General features: G+C 46.1%; 1 protein-coding gene across 1 annotated transcript in view; it reads right to left on the minus strand.

The window, feature by feature from the left end:
* Positions 1-21,896, minus strand: part of myo10 (myosin X) — a 445,108-nt gene that overhangs the window by 315,987 nt on the left and 107,225 nt on the right. The window contains exons 2-3 of the mRNA XM_070880183.1: positions 14,775-14,873; positions 13,199-13,256 (exon numbers count right to left, since the gene is read on the minus strand). Coding sequence (XP_070736284.1) covers positions 13,199-13,256; positions 14,775-14,873 — 157 coding nt within the window. The remainder of the gene's footprint in view (positions 1-13,198; positions 13,257-14,774; positions 14,874-21,896) is intronic.

Genomic DNA, 21,896 nt, shown 5'->3' on the forward strand with positions numbered 1-21,896 from the left:
AGCGAGAGAAAGGGAGAGCGCGCGCGAGCGAGAGAAAGGGAGAGCGCGCGCGAGCGAGAGAAAGGGAGAGCGCGCGCGAGCGAGAGAAAGGGAGAGCGCGCGCGAGCGAGAGAAAGGGAGAGCGCGCGCGAGCGAGAGAAAGGGAGAGCGCGCGCGAGCGAGAGAAAGGGAGAGCGCGCGCGAGCGAGAGAAAGGGAGAGCGCGCGCGAGCGAGAGAAAGGGAGAGCGCGCGCGAGCGAGAGAAAGGGAGAGCGCGCGCGAGCGAGAGAAAGGGAGAGCGCGCGCGAGCGAGAGAAAGGGAGAGCGCGCGCGAGCGAGAGAAAGGGAGAGCGCGCGCGAGCGAGAGAAAGGGAGAGCGCGCGCGAGCGAGAGAAAGGGAGAGCGCGCGCGAGCGAGAGAAAGGGAGAGCGCGCGCGAGCGAGAGAAAGGGAGAGCGCGCGCGAGCGAGAGAAAGGGAGAGCGCGCGCGAGCGAGAGAAAGGGAGAGCGCGCGCGAGCGAGAGAAAGGGAGAGCGCGCGCGAGCGAGAGAAAGGGAGAGCGCGCGCGAGCGAGAGAAAGGGAGAGCGCGCGCGAGCGAGAGAAAGGGAGAGCGCGCGCGAGCGAGAGAAAGGGAGAGCGCGCGCGAGCGAGAGAAAGGGAGAGCGCGCGCGAGCGAGAGAAAGGGAGAGCGCGCGCGAGCGAGAGAAAGGGAGAGCGCGCGCGAGCGAGAGAAAGGGAGAGCGCGCGCGAGCGAGAGAAAGGGAGAGCGCGCGCGAGCGAGAGAAAGGGAGAGCGCGCGCGAGCGAGAGAAAGGGAGAGCGCGCGCGAGCGAGAGAAAGGGAGAGCGCGCGCGAGCGAGAGAAAGGGAGAGCGCGCGCGAGCGAGAGAAAGGGAGAGCGCGCGCGAGCGAGAGAAAGGGAGAGCGCGCGCGAGCGAGAGAAAGGGAGAGCGCGCGCGAGCGAGAGAAAGGGAGAGCGCGCGCGAGCGAGAGAAAGGGAGAGCGCGCGCGAGCGAGAGAAAGGGAGAGCGCGCGCGAGCGAGAGAAAGGGAGAGCGCGCGCGAGCGAGAGAAAGGGAGAGCGCGCGCGAGCGAGAGAAAGGGAGAGCGCGCGCGAGCGAGAGAAAGGGAGAGCGCGCGCGAGCGAGAGAAAGGGAGAGCGCGCGCGAGCGAGAGAAAGGGAGAGCGCGCGCGAGCGAGAGAAAGGGAGAGCGCGCGCGAGCGAGAGAAAGGGAGAGCGCGCGCGAGCGAGAGAAAGGGAGAGCGCGCGCGAGCGAGAGAAAGGGAGAGCGCGCGCGAGCGAGAGAAAGGGAGAGCGCGCGCGAGCGAGAGAAAGGGAGAGCGCGCGCGAGCGAGAGAAAGGGAGAGCGCGCGCGAGCGCGAGAGAAAGGGAGAGCGCGCGCGAGCGCGAGAGAAAGGGAGAGCGCGCGCGAGCGAGAGAAAGGGAGAGCGCGCGCGAGCGAGAGAAAGGGAGAGCGCGCGCGAGCGAAAGGGAGAGCGCGCGCGAGCGAGCGAAAGGGAGAGCGCGCACGCGCGAGCGAGAGAAAGGGAGAGCGCGCACGCGCGAGCGAGAGAAAGGGAGAGCGCGCACGCGCGAGCGAGAGAAAGGGAGAGCGCGCACGCGCGAGCGAGAGAAAGGGAGAGCGCGCGCGCGAGCGAGAGAAAGGGAGAGCGCGCGCGCGCGAGCGAGAGAAAGGGAGAGCGCGCGCGCGAGCGAGAGAAAGGGAGAGCGCGCGCGCGCGAGCGAGAGAAAGAGAGCACGCAGAAATCAAATGCAGACAGCGGATGAGCGTGCGGCAAACCTGTTCCACCCACCCTTTCCCTCAACGACTATCCGTCCCACCTGTGGCAGGGACTGTGGTTTTCGTATTGGACCCAAGGACTCATTTTTGTTTTAAAAAGAGTGGAAGCGAGTGAGCGAGCGAGCCTGACAAACTGGGAGGGTGGGGGCGGGGGCAGCAAGAGCGAGCACGAGAGGAGATGATATCGGAGGGGAGAGGGAGAGAGGGAACTCAGGGAAGACGGATCACGTTGTTCCAACCCTACCCCCTTTACACCCACACCACGTTCTCCCTCCTCCCAACTCCTGGTTGTTTTCTTGGAAAGCTCGGTGCGTGTGTGACAAGTGACATCATTGGAGTAGATGAAATCGGGATGTCACGACACTATGACGATTCACTTCATGCCCAATAAACCCGTTAACAATCCGTGGCCCACATGCAATGCCCCATCTATGGCGCGACGAGCAGCAAGGGCAGCAACTCGGGTTGGGGGAGGTCTTAACCGGAAAGTGAGCACTCTCCTGTCTGGAGTTGGTAGTCAGAATGGCTTGGATTACACTTTGCAAAGTCATTGATAACGTAGTCAGGGCCGTTCCAAGTACACATTCCAGATAAACTTCTGGGTGTGTCTTATCCTCCAAGTGGACCAATCAGCAATCAGGCCATGTGATCAAGGGGACCCAACCAGAGCATTTCACTGTTGCAATTAAACATGTCCTTTACCAATCCAATATAAATTAACTCACAAACCCCTTCCCAGCTGACGAGGCAAAAATTTCAAAAATCTACCATGTTAAGAGCTAAATATCACAATTTTACTCGAGACCACATATCATGTGAGAGCGTGCCTTGAGATCCACGAGCATCAATAATAATATAGACTTCGCTGTTTATCCAGTGCTATGGAGTGCAGTCATGACAGCTGAAAAGATCTACTTTAAGGAGGTACTCATCTCCAACTAGCTGCCACTGAGCTAAGCAATGATCTTCCTTCCCACTTCCAGATGCCATTCCTGGCAGAAACCCAGTTTTTTTTTTAAAACTCAGTCAGGATACATGTCCAGAACAGTAACGAGCTGTGTTTTGTGGTCAACAGCTGGGAACAACTGCCAGAGCAGAGACATTCACCATGTCTCTTCTACCTCACTTACCCTATAGTTTGGGGCAAGGTTGGGTGGGTGCCTTATTTTTCTTCTGCGCCCACTAGAAATTTCAACCTGGAAATTCTATGGGGTTCACCAGGTGACCCATTGTAACTCTGGCAAAATCCCCAGAGAAACTGGATAAATGGCTTTTTTTTTTTAAAAAGCAGTTTGTGCTGTTTCTCTATGGATTCTGTTGATCTCAAGTTATGGCAGGAGACTTTTTAAAAATTATTTCGTTGAGATGTAGGTGTTGCTGGCAAGGTCAGCATTTATTGCTCAATCCTAATTGCCCTAGAGAAGGTGGTGGCTTCTTGAACCACTGCAGTTTGTGTGGTGAAAGTACTTGCATAATGCTGTTATGGTGAAAGTACTCGCATAATGCTGTTATGGTGAAGGTACTCATAGTGCTGTTATGGTGAAGGTACTCATAGTGCTGTTATGGTGAAGGTACTCATAGTGCTGTTATGGTGAAGGTACTCATAGTGCTGTTATGGAGAGAGTTCCAGGATTTTGACCCAGCGACAAAGAAGGAACAGCAATATGCTTCCAAGTCAGGATGGTGTGCAAGTTAGAACTGGAAGGTGGTGGTGTTCCCATGCACCTGCCACCCTTGTCCGTGCTGCCAAAGAAGCCGAAATACTTTGGTTCTGTCTTCACAGAAGAGGACACAAATAATGTCCCAGAAATGCTAGGGAACCAAGGGTCTAGTGAGGAAGAGGAATTCAAGGAAATGATCATTAGTAAGAAAACAGTGCTGGAGAAACTAATGGAACTGAAGGTGGATAAATCCCCAGGGCCTGATGATCTGCATCCCAGAGTACTAAAGGAGGTAGCCATGGAAATAGTGGATGCATTGGTTGTCATCTTCCAAAATTCTATAGATTATGGAACAGTTCCTGCAGATTGGAGGGTGGCAAATGTAACCCCACTATTTAAAAAGGAGAGAGAAAACCGGGAACTACAGGCCGGTTAGCCTATCAGTAGTAGGGAAAATACTAGAGTCTATTATAAAGGATGTGATAATGGCACACTTAGATAATATCAATGGGATTAAACAAAGTCAACATGGATTATGAAAGGAAAATCATGTTTGACAAATCTACTGGAGTTTTTTTTTTGAGGATGTAACTGATAGAATAGATAAGGGAGAACCAGTGGATGTAGTGTATTTGGATTTTCAGAAGGTCTTTGATAAAGTCCACTTGAGAAAGTTAGTGTGCAAAATTAAAGCACATAGGATTGGGGATAACGTACTGGCAGGGATTGAAAATTGGTTAACTAACAGGAAACAGAGTAGGAATAAACTAGTCTTTTTCAGGGAGTGAGTGGGCAAACACATGGCAAATGCAGTACAATGTGGATAAATGTGAAGTTATGCACTTTGTGTCCTTGTTTTTCCTACCAAAGTGATAGCTTGGGAAACCGGTCTGTAGTTTCCTGTTTTTTCTCTCCCTTGTACACCAGTCATTGAAAGCAAACATGCAGCTGCAGCAAACAGTTAGGAAGGCAAATGGTATGTTGGCCTTCATTGCAAGAGGATTTGAGTACAGGAGCAAGGATGTCTTACTACAGTTATACAGGGCCTTGGTGAGACCACACCTCGAGTATTGTGTGCAGTTTTAGTCTCCTTACCCAAGAAAATATATACTTGCCAGAGGAGGGACTGCAGCGAAAGTTCATCAGATTGATGCCTGGGATGGCAGGACTGTCATATGAGGAGAGATTGGGTCGACTAGAGTTTAGATGAATGAGAGGGGATCTCATTGAAACGTATAAAATTCTGACGGGGTTGGACAGACTGGATGCGGGGAGGATGTTTCCCTTGGCTGGGAAGTCTAGAACAAGGGGTCACAATCTCAGGATACAGGGTAGAAAATTTAGGATTGAGATGGAGAAATGTGGTGAACCTGTGGAATTCTTTACCACAGAAGGCTGTGGAGGCCAAGTCACAGAATATATTTAAGAGGGAGATAGATAGATTTCTCGACACAAAAGGCATCAAGGGGTATAGGGAGAAAGCGGGAATATGGTGTTGAGATAGAAGATCAGTCATGATCATATTGAATGCTATTTTGTGTTTCTAAGTTTGGAGAGTTGCTGTAGTGCATCTTGTAGATGGTACACACTGCAGCCACGGTGCGCTGGTGGTGGAGGGAGTGAATGTTGTAGGTGGTGAATGGGCTGCCAATCAAGCAGGCTACTTTGTCCTGGATGGTGTTGAGCTTCTTGAGTGTTGTTGGAGCTGCAAGTGGAGAGTATTCCATCACACTTTTGACGTGTCTTGTAGATGGTGGAAAGACATTGGGGAGTCAGGAGGTAAGTCACTTGCCGCAGAATACCCAGCCTCTGACTTGCTCTTTTTGCCACAGTATTTATGTGGCTGGTCCAGTTACATTTCTGGTCAATGATAATCTGTGATGATAATGCCATTGAATGTCAAGAGACAGTGGTTAGACTCTCGCTTGTTGGAGATAGTCACTGCCTGGCACTGGTGTGGCTCGAATGTTACATGCCACACATCAGCCCAAGCCTGAATGTTGTCCAGGTCTTAATGAAGCAGTACATGCCTGTATGCAGCACCTGAAGAGTTGCAGTTAGAACTTAACACTGCAGTCATCAGCAAACATCCCCACTTCTGACCTTATGATGGAGGCAAAGTCATTGATGAAGAAGCTAAAGGTGGTTGGGCCTAAGACACTGTCCTGAGGAACCCCTGCATCGATGTTCTGCAGCTGTGATAATTGACGTCCCACAACCATCTTCCTTTGTGCTAGGTATGACTCCAGCCAGTGGAGAGTTTTCCCCGATTCCCATTGACTTCAGTTTTACTGTGGCTCCTTGATGCCACACTCGGTGAAATGTTACCTTGATGACAAGGGCTGCCACTCTCGCCTCCCCTCTGGAATTCAGCACTTTTGTCCATGTTTGGACCAAGGCTGGAATGAGGTCTGGAGCAGTGTTCTTGGCGGAACCCAAACTGAGCATCAGTGAGCAGGTGATGGAAGATACCCACTGCCAAATTCCAGATTCATTATGGCTTAGTCCTGCTCCCATTATCTTTCTGGTTACTTGCTCAGGCTCAACCAGACAGTGAACTACTTTATTATTCTGCTTAACCCAGAGTTAAGCTTCAAACCTTACATTCAGTCTGTCACTAAGACTGCCTACTTTTATCTCTGAAATATCACATCTCCATCCCCACGGAAACCCTCATCCATATCTCCATCATTTTCAGACCCACCTTTCCAACATCTCCCCTCACTTTCTTCCTAAGTGCCACCCTATATAAACTCAAACTCATTCAGAACTCCGCCGACCACGACGATCTTACATAAAGTCCCGTTTATGTATTCACCAATCCCAATTTTCTGCTACTTTCCATGCTCCCCCGGAAGGTAATGGGTGTGGGGTTTGAGAAAAGGCTGGGCTGGATTTGAACTCCAACCTGAGAGCAAAAAAACCCCAGGAGTCCAAATCCCTGCACTATCTACTCATCAGCAAAACAGCTTTTCAATAAACTTTCTCTCAAGTAAAAGCTACCAAAGACTCAAGAAAGAAACCATAAGTTATGCAAGAAACTGAAAGCCAAAGTCTACTTTAAGTCAGATCAATAACAGGATAGATTGTAATTTACACAGTATTGCACCAGAGGAAAGTATAAAAGATAAAGTGACACTTCAAAAATTAACAGCTTGCCCTCTTCAATATTTATTTTAAAAAGTGAAGAAAAAAGATCCAGTTCTGGGCAAAAAGTATAATCTCTTATCTTGGTTATTTTACCAATATTACAGCGAATTTCATGGTTACCCCTTATATTGCAAAGTTTGTTTTCTTCCCTCTGCTGATTATACTGACTCATGCTGGGATACAATACCACAAACACCAGAAGCCCTCACTCAAGGGCCTGATCCTCATGAGAGCCTAGAGAGTGACAATGGAGAATTTGACCACGGATTACGTAACGGATTCCTGTTTTCCTCTACCATCCATATAGTGCAGCTTTCAGTAAGGTCACTGGAATAAACAACAATTTGCATTTATACAATGTAGAAAAATGTCCCACAACATTGTACAGGAGTTGTCTGGAACCTTTGGGACCTGGCCTGTTCTGGATAAGGGATTTTTCCGGATGAGGGATGGTCACATTAAATTGGATGGCACAGGTACTGAGCAAGGGGATATCAGGCGTAGCTGGCTTGGGGCTGGGAGTGCAGCAGAGTAATCATGGAGGGGGGGAGGGGAGGCTGGATTGTGGGGTCAGGCCAGCGATTGCGAGAGTCAGCAGCGAGGAAGGACTTCAATTTGTTCATGTTGGAGATCTCCGCATGCGCTACCCAGTGGCCGAGAATGGTTCTGGACGAGGGGTGGTTCTGGATAAAGAGTTCTGGATAAGGGAGGTTCAACCTGTATTAGAAAGGGTTTTAAAAGGAGGATCTTATAGTAGGAGTGTAAGATGGAGAGGTTTAGGGATAGAATTCCAGAATGTGGGGCCTAGATGGCTGAAGGCAACCAGAAGGAACTCTGGCTGACTGCTCCTCTCCCTCGTACAAGTGTGCAGGGGCTGTATTGTAGTGATCCAACTGGTGAGACTAGAAAATTTGTGTAGTTCAGTATCACAGTAGGAAATGCATTTACATACTAAGCCAGTGAGGGAGCTACTAATGCATTTGTTACGATATTACCTGTTCATATAATCTGTTTCTTTATTGTTTGCAAATCACTTGTAATGGGTTTGACAGGCACAAGAACATAAGAAATAGGAGCAGGAGTAGGCCATTTGACCCCTCGAGCCTGCTCCACTATTCAATATCATAGCTGATCTGATCATGGACTCAGCTCCACTTCCCTGCCCGCTCCCCATAACCCTTAATGCTCAAAAATTTGTCTATCTCTGCCTTAAATATATTCAATGACCTAGCCTCCACAGCTCTCTGGGGCAGAGAATTCCACAAATTTACAACCCTCAGAAGAAATTTCTTCTCGTCTCAGTTTTAAATGGGCAGCCCCTTATTCTAAGACTATGCCCCCTAGTTTTAGGTTCCCCTACGAGTTGAAATATCCTCTGCATCCACTTTGTTGAGCCTCCTCATTATCTTATATGTTCCGATAAAATCACCTCTAATTCTTCTGAACTCCAATGAGTATAGTCCCAACCTATCTTCATAAGTCAACCCCCTCATCTCTGGAATCAACTGAGTGAACCTTCTCTGAACAGCCTCCAATGCAACTATAATCTTCCTTAAATACACAGCACTCCAGGTGTGGCCTCACCAATACCCTATACAGTTGTAGCAGGACTTCTCTGCTTTTATACTTTATCCTCCTTGCAATAAAGGCCAACATTCCATTTGCCTTCCTGATTACTTGCTGTACCTGCATACTAACATTCTGTGTTTCATGCACAAGGAACCCCCCCCCCCCAAAGTCCACCTGTACTGAAGCACTTCGCAATTTTTCTCCATTTAAACAGGCCATAAAAGTTAGACCATGTTTACTCAATATTCTCTAAAATGTACTTTTTAATACAACTAAACAAAACAAAATCTTCAAATAATGAGTTCAGTTATACAGGTTGTAGCCCAGTTCAACAGGCAAATTTAAGTATGTATGGTATTTTTCAGAATATAGCTTCCACAATGTTTCATTTTAAAAGTTTCATATAAATTTGATCAAGAATTTTGCTGAAGTTATCATATTCCATGTCAATAGCATAAATTCTGACAAGATCATTCAAAAGCAAGCTCAAGGTCTGTTTAAAAAGGGACAAAGTTGCCACAAAATTTCTGCAAGTAATCGTTACAGTATAATTTTTTGTTAATTTGAAGTTAGCAAAAATGTCCATGCCTACACAAATCCACCAAGCTTTTCATTGCATTCATACTTTTTTTAAGTAAGTTATTTCCATTTAACATGTAAAAACAAAATCATTCCATTTCAAGGAGAATTTCAAATGGTGGAATTAAACACACAAAAAAAAGTCAACAGTTATTCCTCCTCAAAGCCCAAACGCATCCGATTGTTTCTGTTCCAACAGGTCACATGTCTGAAACCCAAAGAAATGAAGGACAATGATTGCAATTACAGTTTGGAGCAGAAACAGCTGGTCACTATACAGACAACAGGCAACATCTGCTCCAACTTCACTGCCAGACTACCACTCAACAGATGTCACAAGCTCCATTTTCTACTTTGGGTCAAACTCGTACCAAAACAATCCTTTGCCTGACTTGGGGATAATGAGCAGCCTTTCAGGTACCAGTAAAAAAAAAAGAGAAAGCAATACTTGGATCATTCAGTCACCCGATACATTCTGGCACATGATACTGCTCATTGCAGGTTTTCTGGTAAGCATGTTACCCTGTCACTCACTTCTGGTAAACTGCTTGATCCCAGTTTCAGGTAGAAAATGTTGGATTTTAAACTGGGTTTGCCATTTTAAGGATGAGCGCAAGCCGAGAGAGGTTTAGAGATATTTTCCTCATGAAGTATCCTGAAGTGTTAACGTGCAGTATTTACAAAGCACATTATTAAATAAAGGACTTACTTTTAAAAGACTTCCAGCAATGCCTGTACAAAGACTGCAGTATAAAAGGTGAAACTTGCTTGGCGATCCATAACTTAAATTTACTGTTGCCAATATTAGCAGCCAAATGGTTAACGTGCTCATATTAAATTTCTTTGTTCGCTGTTGTGTTAGAGATGCTTACTTAGTTAAAATAAGCAAGTTAATGTCTGCATAGATATAGTGGACAAAGAATCGGCCACACAAAAAAAGTTATGGCTACATCCACCAATACTACTCACATGTTTAACATTGCCTTTGCATCACAATGCAAGCAGTCAAGTGGAGTCCTAACCCTAGTAGAGAACAACACTTCACTTGCATCCATAAACAGTGTTGTCCACAATGTCTTAGATAAGTACATTGGTGCTTTCCCAGCATCTGTGCTTTACTGCTTTTTTTAAGTCGTCTGATTAATATTAGTTTTCCCTTAAACTAAGCTGCTCCATTGTAAAAGGACAGCTGAGCTATTATCTTGGTACAAAACTAGTAGAGTTGGTCTGGATACCAGCATGAATGAGGCTTCGGACAAACTGATCAGAAACAAAATCTGTAAAGACGTCATTTAAATGCTCATTTGCACTTAAGTCTGGAATTAATTTTGATTCAATTTTTAAAATCAAATTTACTTTCATTCTTATTGGGAAAACAAAGAACAAAACTAAGTTACACATTCAGAAATTCGTTGGCCTCTTCGCTGAAGGGTTTAGCCCTCTTCCTCTCGATGTCACCCTTCATTTTATATTACAATAACTTAATACCAGAAATAATTATAATTATTTTCAGTTCAAAAAAATGCAAAGTAATAAGATTAATTATTTTTAACTCCAAATACTCAAAACACTGCAACCAGCCACAAAAAATATCCTCTTCCTCGCTCTCTCCCTCCCTCTCTGACCCTCCCTGTGCTTCTGAGCATGTGTGATGACCTTTGACCTCAAAACACAGCAAAAGAAACTCAACCACAAAAAAAAACATCCCGCACATGTGCGGAATAGCGTTGCTAGGGAAGCTTTTTTTTATTACTTCCGTTTTCGATGGGTGATCGTGAGATCGCTGAAAAATCACATCACCCATTTGACATCGCTGGTGTAAGGCAGAGTGGAAAGTTACAAAAAAAATGGGCCATGTACCGGCGATTAGCAAGGCTGAGACGTCCCACAATCGCTGGAACAAGGCCCATTTTTTGGGGCCTTAGCCACCTAGTGGGAAGTCTAGCCCCATGTTTATAAAGCTGTTTTAGTGGAGAGGTGAGGAAACAGCTTATTGGCATTCTACACCAGCTAATCACATCATTGATCAGGTCTCATTTAACGTGCATTATTAAACCTGGTAAAACGTCTTGTGAAGCACTGTCCTAGATAATAATCTGTTTAAATAGGGAGCAGAGAACTCTTGTTTAGATTCAAAATATCCAATCAGATGCTTAAGTTTTTTGGTTGACTACTTGACAGAATAGGCAGATAAACTACCTAGTCAACTGCTGCAAGCCATTATAGACAACAATTTATGTGGTGTAAGTCATCATGTTGTCATGTTCCTGTATGTATCAGTGTATCTTTCATTAGCAGGGAGTTGAACACACTTCCCTTGCCATCAGAACCTTCATACAAGTAGAACACCACTGAATTTCAGTGCGTGTCAAGCATCTGGCAACAAACCCAATTTCCCAAAAGCACCAGATGACAGGGATCATCCCCCTGCAGTGGTCTGTACATCAGTTGTTTATTTCTTTGACTCAAGGTGATTATTGGTGATATTTATTGATAGATTAAGTGAAAGGATAAAACTGTGGCAAATATGAAGTCACCCACTGTGAACCTAAAAAGGATAGAACAGGGTACTTTCTGAATGAGGAAAAGCTAAAAACAGTTAAGGTCGAGAGAGACTTGGGGGTGCAGGTACAAAGATAATTAAAATGTCGAACAGGTACAGAAAATAAATCAAAAAGGCAAAGGGAGTGCTGGCCTTTACATCTAGATGACTTGAATACAAGGGGGTAGAAGTTATGCTGCAACCAGACAAAGTCCTGGTTAGAGCACATCTGAAGTACCCAGAGCAGTTCGAGGTACCACACCTTAGGAAGGATATACTGGCCTGGCAGGGAGTGCAATGTAGGATTACCAGAATGATACCCGGACTCCATGGGTTAAATTATGAGAAATTACACAAACTAGGGTTGTATTCTCTGGAATTTAGAAGGTTAGAGGTGATTTGATCAAAGTTTTCAAGATATTAAGGGAAACAGATTAGGTGGATAGATAGAAATTATTTCCATTGGTTGGGGAGTCTAGGACTAGGGAGCAATATCTAAAAATTAGAGACAGACTTTCAGGAGTGAAATTAGAAAACACTTCTACACACAAAGGGCTCAATTTTCCCCAAGCCCGTTTTCTGGTGTATTGCCAGAGTTGCACCGCTTAATTAGGTCCATAAATGTTCCAGAAAGCCATGTCCAAACTTTCCCTGATGCTTCTGCTGTAATCTGGACCCACGCAGCGTAGCCAGTCGCCTCGGGGGGGGTGGAGCCTGCAGGGTGACTTGGACAGGTTAGGTGAGTGGGCAAATGCATGGCAGATGCAGTATAATGTGGATAAATGTGAGGTTCTCCATTTTGGGGGAACAAACACGAAGGCAGAATATTAGCTGGATGGCGGCAGATTAGGAAAAGGGGAGGTGCAACGAGACCTGGGTGTCATGGTTCATCAGTCACTGAAAGTGGGCATGCAGGTACAGCAGTCGGTGAAGGCGGCAAATGGTATGTTGGCCTTCATAGCTAGGGGATTTGAGTATAGGAGCAGGGAGGTCTTACTGCAGTTGTACAGGGCCTTGGTGAGGCCCCACCTGGAATATTGTGTTCAGTTTTGGTCTCCTAATCCGAGGAAGGACGTTCTTGCTATTGAGGGAGTGCAGCGAAGGTTCACCAGACTGATTCCAGGGATGGCTGGACTGTCATATGAGGAGAGACTGGATCAACTGGGCCTTTATTCACTGGAGTTTAGAAGGATGAGAGGGGATCTCATAGAAACGTGTAGGATTCTGACGGGACTGGATAGCGGGAAGAATGTTCCCGATGTTGGGGAAGTCCAGAACCAGGGGACATAGTCTTAGGACAAGGGGTAGGCCATTTAGGACTGAGATGAGGAGAAACTTGTTAACCTATGGAATTCCCTGCCGCAGAGAGTTGTTGATGCCAGTTCATTGGATATATTCAAGAGGGAGTTAGATATGGCCCTTATGGCTAAGGGGATCAAGGTGTATGGAGGGAAAGCAGGAAAGGGGTACTGAGGGAATGATCAGCCATAATCTTATTGAATGGTGGTGCAGGCTCGAAGGGCCGAATGGCCTACTCCTGCACCTATTTTCTATGTTTCTATGTTTCTATGAGCCTGCGGTCTGCAGCAGAGCCTTCTGCGCATGCGCGGGAAAAAAAAAGTCATGTTCTTGATGTCGCTTTAATGGCCGCGTGTGCGTAGTAGATCTCGATATATCCCTCGTGATCTCTCTATTTTTTCCCTTCCTTCCATCTTCCCCCCCCCACCCTCCGAGTCTTGTTACCTCTCTCTCCTTCCCCCCCTTCCCAAGCACCAAGCCTTCAGATCGGCTGTCTCCGACCCTCTGCGGTCCCCGAGTGAGGTGCCTTCCTGGGTCGCTGTGGCCCCAAGTGCATGCTGGTCCAGGTCCATTCCGCTTCCCGCCGCTAGCCCAGGCCGAATGACCGCCGATTTACTTACCTGCGCCGATGTCTTTAACTCTCCGGAAGGGTTTTCTCGAGGGGCCACATACGCTGGCCTAAGCAGAAATGGAGTAACTATCAGCTGGCCAAAGTTCACTAAATGGCCAGAATTGGCGTAGGTGGCTGGTTACGCCCCCTTTGGATGAAAAAAAAAGACCTAAAAAAATCGTAACTAAAATGAGTTACGCTGGTGCAAATTGATTGGGGCAACTGCGGATTTTAAAGTTAGGCCAGAAAAAGCAGCCTGCTCCAAAAAAACGGTGCAAATCACTGGGGAAAATTGAAGTTTGGAACTCTCTTCTGCAAACGGCAATTGATGCTCTATCAATTGTTAATTTTAGATCTGAGATTGATAGATTTAAGGGAAATGGGGCAAAGTCGGGTATATGGAGTCAGATCACAGCCAATGATCGAAGTGAATGGCCCAACAGGCTCAAGGAGCCAAATGGCCTACTGCTGTTCTTATGTTTTACTCAAATGATACCTTTTGGTGCTTATGGGCCAAGTAGTCACAAACAACACAGAAATGAATATGTTTTTCAGCTGAGCCCCTGTATAGTTCAAAAGGAGAATTCAGGCATAGTATGTGAACAGTCATAAAGGAAATCAACCCAAAATGATCACAAGAGGTCAGTAAACCTTTTCCATCGACAACATTAGCAATTTCAGTATCAATTTAAAATCAGGGAATGCTCCATATTCAATGAGAAACTTTACAGAACAATCCCTACCAAATGAGACTTTATGCTTCACCAGGCCAGATAAATTCCCTCCTCACCTAATCTGGCCAATTAGCTGTGTTTATTCTCCAATATGTCCAGAAATACCACATCTTACAGTGGGAAAATCAAACCCATCGGACTCCTTCCTGCCTCATTTACTTGTGTTCTCAGTCCAGTAAATTATTCTGCTAAAATCATCACTTATGATGGCTGATCATTAAACCACAAGAGGGAAGAGGAGGCTTTATAGCTTCATAGCATCACGGGCTCAATTTTAACCATGCCTGCCTGGTGGCAATGGGGAAGGCAATTTCTTCTGCATTCTTGTCGCCATTTTAACTGCCAGATTTTCAGCAGTATCGGGGCCTCACTACTATTTAAAAGGTTGGGGTCTGATGATGTAACTTGAAACTTAGTGCAAATTTAACTGCTGATTGAGCCGTGAAACTTAGTGCCAGGCCCTTCAGTGAAAGCTAGTGGCAGGTAAGATCATGTTTAAATTAATATTTTCAAGGTTTCTTTGTGAGCCAAGAGGAGCAGGAGTGGTCCTCTGAGACCCACAAAGAAACCATGGGCCTCTCCTTTTCCAGGCTACCCTCCCCCTGTATATTAACAGCCAAATACATTACTTAAAAATTAGTTTCTCAGCCAAGACGTTATCACAACTGGTACTTTTCAATGTCTTGTGTTGTAGTTTGAATTCAAAATCTGGTGTTTAGTGATTTGAAACAGGAGGGGGAAAAGGAGAGGGGGAAGAGAGTTATTACATACTTTATTATTGAACACTACTCAAAACAAAAAAAGTTTTCCAGTTCAGAGAGTCAGGTCAACCCTTTGTCCAATTTCACTCACCTGGCCATAGTCTGTGGTGAAGTTTATTACTCCTCCTGCACAGGTTGAAACAGTACTTGGAAGGTGCTGTTCATTTTCTCGTAACCAGACCAGTGTTCCCTGCAGCAGAGGAAGGGAGAAAGAAAGGAAAGCAAATGATAAAAAACCTGCATTTGTTTCAGTTAAATTTAGAATTAGGATTTTGTGGTGTTAAATCACAAGCAACAAACTAAATATTGTAAAATATGGTGCAATTCTCCAGTCATGATAAATTGGTGTGTTTTTTGGGTGGCGGGGTGGGAGGGAACATAGCTCCATTGGGGGGGGGGGGGCGGTAGGGGGAAAGAGAAAGATGAGAGAGCATGGCACTGAGCCACACTAGCAAGCAAGATCTTGGATAAAAGCAGGAAATATTTCACGTCAGGCAACATCTGTGGAGAGAGAATCAATCTGGAAAGAGAAACCGAGTTAACATTTCAGATTGCTGACCTTGCGTCAGAAAGTTCCTGACTTTGTCTGCCCTGTAAACTTGCCTCAGTTTCTCCCCCTTTGCCCTAGCCCCATTTGAGATCGGAGAAAAAAAATAGTGGCTATGCGCTAGTTTCTAATCACAATTCAGCTATTGGCCACATTGGGCTCGGCTGTGATCACCAATATTCAGCATGCAGGCTCAAACATTTAAGTATGCCCATTTAATAAGGTATCATCATCATAGGCAGTCCCTCAAATGAGGATGACTTGCTTCTGCATGAGTTCACAGATGTTTCAATGAAGGACCTGATGTTCAAGTCCTGAACTCTAATTGAAGGGGTAGAAAATGCCTGTACGTGGATTTTTTTAATGTGTGGTGACCGTTGCACATCAGCCACCACATGGGCTTGACAGAGCTAGGCCTTTATCCAGTGGCAAGGGTTAACCAGGATGACTGGAGACCTGCTCTGCTGCACAGACCTAGTGCGCACACATATGCAGTGTGGGCTGGCCCATGCTGCCCCTGGGCCTTCAGCTCTTCTGGGTCCCGTACCCTCATTTACTGCACCACCGTCACAATCTCTCGCCGCACCACCGTCACGATAAGGTATCAGCGAGCTGTTATGAATCAAATAAATATGTAAAATTTAAGTTGAGGAATCTGTAATTTTAATTATTGGGCGTGGAAATGAATGGTAACTGCGTAAACCATTTGTTGCATGTCTTCACTTCAAAAGCTGATCAATAAATGAAACAAAAACCAATGTTAAACAGAAGCATTTTAAACATTTTCTGGAAAGCCTTCACGATAATTAAAGTAAAAATTAAATATTAGAAACATTCACAATACAAAAAAGGTATCATGCAAACCCTAATTAATGCTTCACCCACAACACATTATGAAAAGTTCAGATTACTTCATTCATTGCTTTCATATTAACTAGACCTTTTTTAGGCAAACCACCAACGATGGCACTTGGTAACCAGCAAAGGAGTGAAAATTTGGAGACCTGTCCTTCCCTTCAGCACCAAAACAACATGTTGGATTGCAATATCAACTTGACTCAAATGTTCAAGTGTTCTTATTGCTACCATGTGAGGGCTTCAGTATGAAAAAGCTGTAGTGTCCAACACAAGCATTTAAACACAAAAGGTACCAGTCTATTTATTTTATTTTCAACATGCACATGCACTATGGTAAACAGAATGTAGACAAATGAGGTTAGTAAACACGATATTCTAGATTTGCACCTGCTTGTCTTTTTCAGTTCTTAACTTATCACAAACAGCTGCCACAGATTCCTGGTACTGGCTATTAGTCAGTTTTCTTTTATCTTCTAAACGGTCAAAACATTTTTTTTATAAGTCAACAGGTAAAAACTGCCACTACTTGTGAATCAACAGCCGTACCAAAGCTTTATCAAGTTTGAATCTTTATTATTGATTCCTATTCCTCTTCCCCTAGCTCCCATTGCCCTTCTCTGGCCCAGTATGATTCTCTATGTACAGGTGCCCACAACCTATGGGCTCAATTTTCCTCTACCGATTTTTGGCACCCAAGAAGATTAACGGCCGATTGTGTGCCCGATTGCGCTGAAAAAAGTTTCAACTTTCACCAAAGTAAAATTTCATTTTGGTGCTGCGGTACTTGAAGTTAAGTTTGGGGGTGGAGCTTCAAGTGTGCACCAAAAAGTCTCTGGGCATGTGCAAAATCACTTTTCCCGCGTGATGGGCTTGCCCGCGCATCCACATTGTTCCTGGTCTGGATCAAGAGCTATGAGAACCCATTTGGATCGGAGCTGGATCTGGACATATATTTTAGCTGCAAAAGATGGATCCAAGGGAAGGGGGAAAGCCCAGGAACATAACATAAGAAATAGGAGCAGGAGTAGGCCATATGGCCCCTCGAGTCTGCTCCGCCATTTAATACCATCATGACTGATTCGATCATGGACTCGGGTCCACTTCCCTGCCCGCTCCCCATAAACCCTTGATCTCTGATCGGTTAAGAAGCTGTCTGTTATATATGTAAACCTGTAAATACCATGTTTAACCACCAGAGGACTCATCCCCTTGAGTCCCAAGGGATCCCACAATCCCTTGGGAGCACTATACATAAGGGGGCCTATAAGGCTAGAGAGGGACTCTGGAGACCTGCAAGGACTACGGTCACACTTTACTTTGAGCTTACAGTATCTGGTCAGATTCTTTATTCAAGACAGAACACTGTCTTAAATTTATTCAATGTCCCAGCTTCCACAGGTCTGAAGAAACGAATTCCACAGATTTACAGCCCTAAGAAATTCCTCCTCATCTCAGTTTTAAATGGGCAGCCCCTTATGTTAAGATTATGCCCCCTAGTTCTAGTCTCCCCTATCAGTGGAAACATCCTCTCTGCATCCACCCCGTCAAGCCCCCTCATAATCTTATACGTTTTAATAAGATCACCTCGCATTCTTTTGAATTCCAATGAGTAGAGGCCCAATCTACTCAACCTTTCCTCATAAGTCAACTCCTCATCTTCGGAATCAACCTTCTCTGAACTGCCTCCAAAGCAAGTATATCCTTTTGTAAATATGGAAACCAAAACTATATGCTGTATTCCAGGTGTGGCCTCACCAATACCCTGTATAGCTGTCGCAAGACTTCCCTGCTTTTATACTCCATCCCTTTTGCAATAACAGCCAAGGTTCCATTGGTCTTCCTGATCAATTGCTGTACCTGGATACTATCCCTGTGTGTTTCATGCACAAGTACCCCCAGGTCCCACTGTACTACAGCACTTTGCAATTTTTCTCCATTTAAATAATAACTTGCTCTTTTATTTTTTTCTGCCAAAGTGCTTTCCAACATTATACTCCATCTGCCAAATTGTTGCCCACTCACTTAGCCTATGTCCTTCTGCAGATTTTGTGTGCCCTCCTCACACATTGCTTTTCCTCCCATTTGTATAGTCAGCAAACTTGGCTACATTACACTCGGTCCCTTCTTCCAAGTCGTTAATATAGATTGTAAATAGTTGGGGTCCCAGTATTGATCCCTGCGGCACCCCACTAGTTACTGATTGCCAATCCGAGAATGAACCATTTATCTTGACTCTGTTTTCTGTTAGTTAGCCTATCCTCTATCCATGCCAATGTATTACCCCCAACCCGGTGAACTTTTATCTTGTGCATTAACCTTTTATGTGGCACCTTGTCAAATGCCTTCTAGAAGTCCAAATACACCACATCCACTGGTTCCCCTTTATCCACCCTGTTCATTACATCCTCAAAGAATTCCAGCAGAGAGATTTCTAGCACAAGAAATTGAACCCCTGGTAGACATCATTGAGAGGAGATGGGATGTGCTTGAAAACAACTGGAGAATGCGACAAAAGAAACTGAAACCCTCTCTACTAGCAAAACTTTGGGACCAAGTTGCAGAAGAGTTTAATACACTGGCCATGACCACGAGAAGCCACATGCAAGTCAAAAAGAAGTGGCAGGACACTGGCCAAGCAATTACTGCAAGTCATATTTTTATTTATGCACTGCAATTACCTTTAACTGTGACTAGTGTGTGGTGTGTGGGGGGTGGGGGCACCACAGCAGAAGGACCCTCTCTTTAAAAAGTTCTATTTTCATCTTTGCAGAGGAGGCGGTCACAGATCAACCGAGAAGAGTCAAAAACTGGAGGAGGTATGCCAAGTAGACTGCAACTAACAGCCGTGGAACAGAGGATCGCCGATATGATTAAATCTCACAAGAGAAGATCAACCACCAATGTGGACACTGGGCCCAGGTTACTGAGAGAGGGTAAGCCCTGCAAATTATACAGTCTGGGGTTGGTTAAATGTTAAGTGCTGCGTGGGCTAGCTATGCTTCGGTTTATCCAAAGTGCTACTATCGTGGACTTTGAAAAGAGCCTGCGCTGTGTGATCCACATACTCATGTCACCCTGCCCCCTCTGCCCTCTCCCCTGCTGCTAACCAAACATTTGCTCTGTTATGTTTTGCAGATGTAGCGCATCCAGAAGAGACAGAAGCTGAAGTAGCAGAGCAGGAAGCAGGCAGTCCAGATATTCTTCATCAACATCAGGATGAGGATGAGCTGGAAAATGAAGGGCAGCAGGAAGACCAATATTGAGATGTTTACGTTGGGATTGGAACCGGTGAGCCTCGAGGGTGCCAAGCCCTTTGCTGAGCAATACAACCGACGCGACATTTGATGGTATACAGTTTGAGGCTGCGGGTCCCAGTGGATTGCAGCAAGCCACACCTGGGAGACGGCCAAGGAGGGTGGGAAGGAGAGCTCAACCTGAAATGCAGGATGCACGAGACTTCGGACAGCTCATGGGAATGAGTGAGGAGCATTAAGCTAACGAGATCGCTCCTGGATACCATGGGTGGGGTGAGGGTAGAATTAGCAGGACTGTCAGTAGAAGTAGCAACACTGTCTGGAGGAACGGGAGCACTGTCGGGACAGATGAGGGAGGGAATATCGGAGGCAGTTGATGCAGTGTCGGGACAGATTAGGGAGGGACTGTCGGAGATAGCTGCTGCAATAAGTGAACACACCCAGGTTGTCATTGCCCAACAGCAATTGGCAGCATCAACTGCTGACACTCACTTTCCAATTCCCAGACCAACCTCAGGTATATGCCGTGGGTTGATCCACAGGCTGAAGAGTCCGAAGAGGAACCTGGGCCTTCCACAATGCGGTCTGCTAGGTCTGTCCCTGTCCAACCCCATCAATAACAAAGGCGCCTTTGCACAGAAAACAGAAAAAACCTTGGGGTCAAGGCAACAATGTGCACGGGTAGGGGTAGAGGCAACCACAGGGGCAAGAGGGGCACACTGCGCTAAGGTCTTTGAATAAGGGGGAGGAGAGATGGCCGCAGCTAGAGATTGTTTGTTGCTGCTACTTGTTTTCGTCATTAAAAAGTTTAAAGTTTGATACAAAATTTATTAAAGTACAACTGTACAAATGTTTAATAAACTGATTTTTAAAAATAATCCTGCACATTATTTTTGGAATTAAAGCAACATAAACCAACACAACATTTTGTACATTATGTACATTATTTTTTCACACCAACAAGTGCAAAGAGTCAACATTGTCAGGCCGTTTAGCCTTCAGGCAGCAACACAATCACAGATTAGCTGCTGATGCAAGTCTCCAGCTATGGCTATAGGTGCATGAGGCTGCCTCCTCCGCCATCGTCCTGCAGGTTGAGGTGGTGGCATAGGTTTGTCCTCCTCTTCTTCCTGCTGCTGGTCCTCCTCCTCGCATCCCCTTCTCCCCTCAGGAGGATCGTCAATGTCCAGTACTTGTCCCCTCACGATGGCCAAGTTGTGCAGCATGCAGCATACAACAGTGAACTGACCGACGTGGTGAAGGGTGTATGGCAGGTAGCCTCCAGAGTGGTCCAGGCATCGGAAACGCTGCTTCTGTATGCCAATAGTCTGCTCTATGATGCTCCGTGTCGTTATGAGCGACATGTTGTACCAACGCTCTGGTTCAGTGTGAGGATTGTGTGTGTGTGTGGAGATGGGATCATAAGCCAGGTTGCGAGCACGTACCCTTTTCCCCCCCGAGCAACCAGCTGTGCCCTTCTGGCAGCTCCTGAAACATCGCAGATGGATGAAAGCATCATGGATGCTATGTGGATATTTGGTATCCACTGCCATGATCCGATGCATATCGATGCAGACAAGCTGGACATTTAAGGAATGGAACCCTTTCCTGTTGCGATAAACCTCGGAGTCGTCCAAAGATGCTCTCAAGGCGATGTGGGTACAGTCAGCAATTCTGGAGAACCCCACAGCCCTGTCTCGCATTGCCTGCATGGTCATAGGGAAATTGATGAATGGTCTCTTGACATACAGTGCAGTAGTCACACGTCGAATGCAGAAATGTGTGGCATGCTGCGAGATACAGCACATGTCCCCAGTTGCAGCTTGAAATGAGCCAGAAGCATAGAAGGCAAGTGCTGCAGTGACCTTCACTTCCACAGGTAAGACAGTCCTCCTGCCACTTCTTGGCTGTATGTCTGCCCTGATAGCTGGCAGATCTTTGTGATGACCTCCTTTCTAAATCGCAGCCTGCGAATGCAGTCTACCTCACTCAGGTGTAGGTATGAGCACCTGTCCCTGTAGATTCGATCAGGGTATGGCCTCCTCCCCATCTATCCCCGAGCGATCGGGTTTCTGCGATGGTGGTGTTGTATTATCCATCACCTCTGCATGGCATGCATGCAAATTAGCCTTATACAACATGAGGCAGAGTCAGAGTTGCACCCATAAGTATTATTGTTAATTGTTATTTTTGTTATTGTGAGACAGTACTTACTGAAGCACACTCACTTTTGCTGGGTGACGCCCTAGTAGATTGGACCACACCTTGGTCTGCTGCACATATGCAACACTAGTCTCGGTCTCTATGGAGATGCGATGCACAGTGATTTATGGCACTTTTATAGCTTTTGCCGAAATGCATATGTTTGCTGCTGTGAAGTGCCAGCCAGCAGGATCGCTCCCTCAGTCAGCTAGTTACACAGGAGATCGCTGCTCAGCTTGGAAAGAAGCCGGGGTGGGGGGGGCAAGGGGCGGGGGTTGGAATCCAAGCGCCGAGCTCCTGTGTTTATGTCTGTCTGGCCAACGGAGCGATCCGGCCAGCACGCCACCGACAC

This window comes from Pristiophorus japonicus, chromosome 5 (genome assembly GCF_044704955.1).
Source record: "Pristiophorus japonicus isolate sPriJap1 chromosome 5, sPriJap1.hap1, whole genome shotgun sequence".
NCBI lineage: Eukaryota > Metazoa > Chordata > Chondrichthyes > Pristiophoridae > Pristiophorus > Pristiophorus japonicus.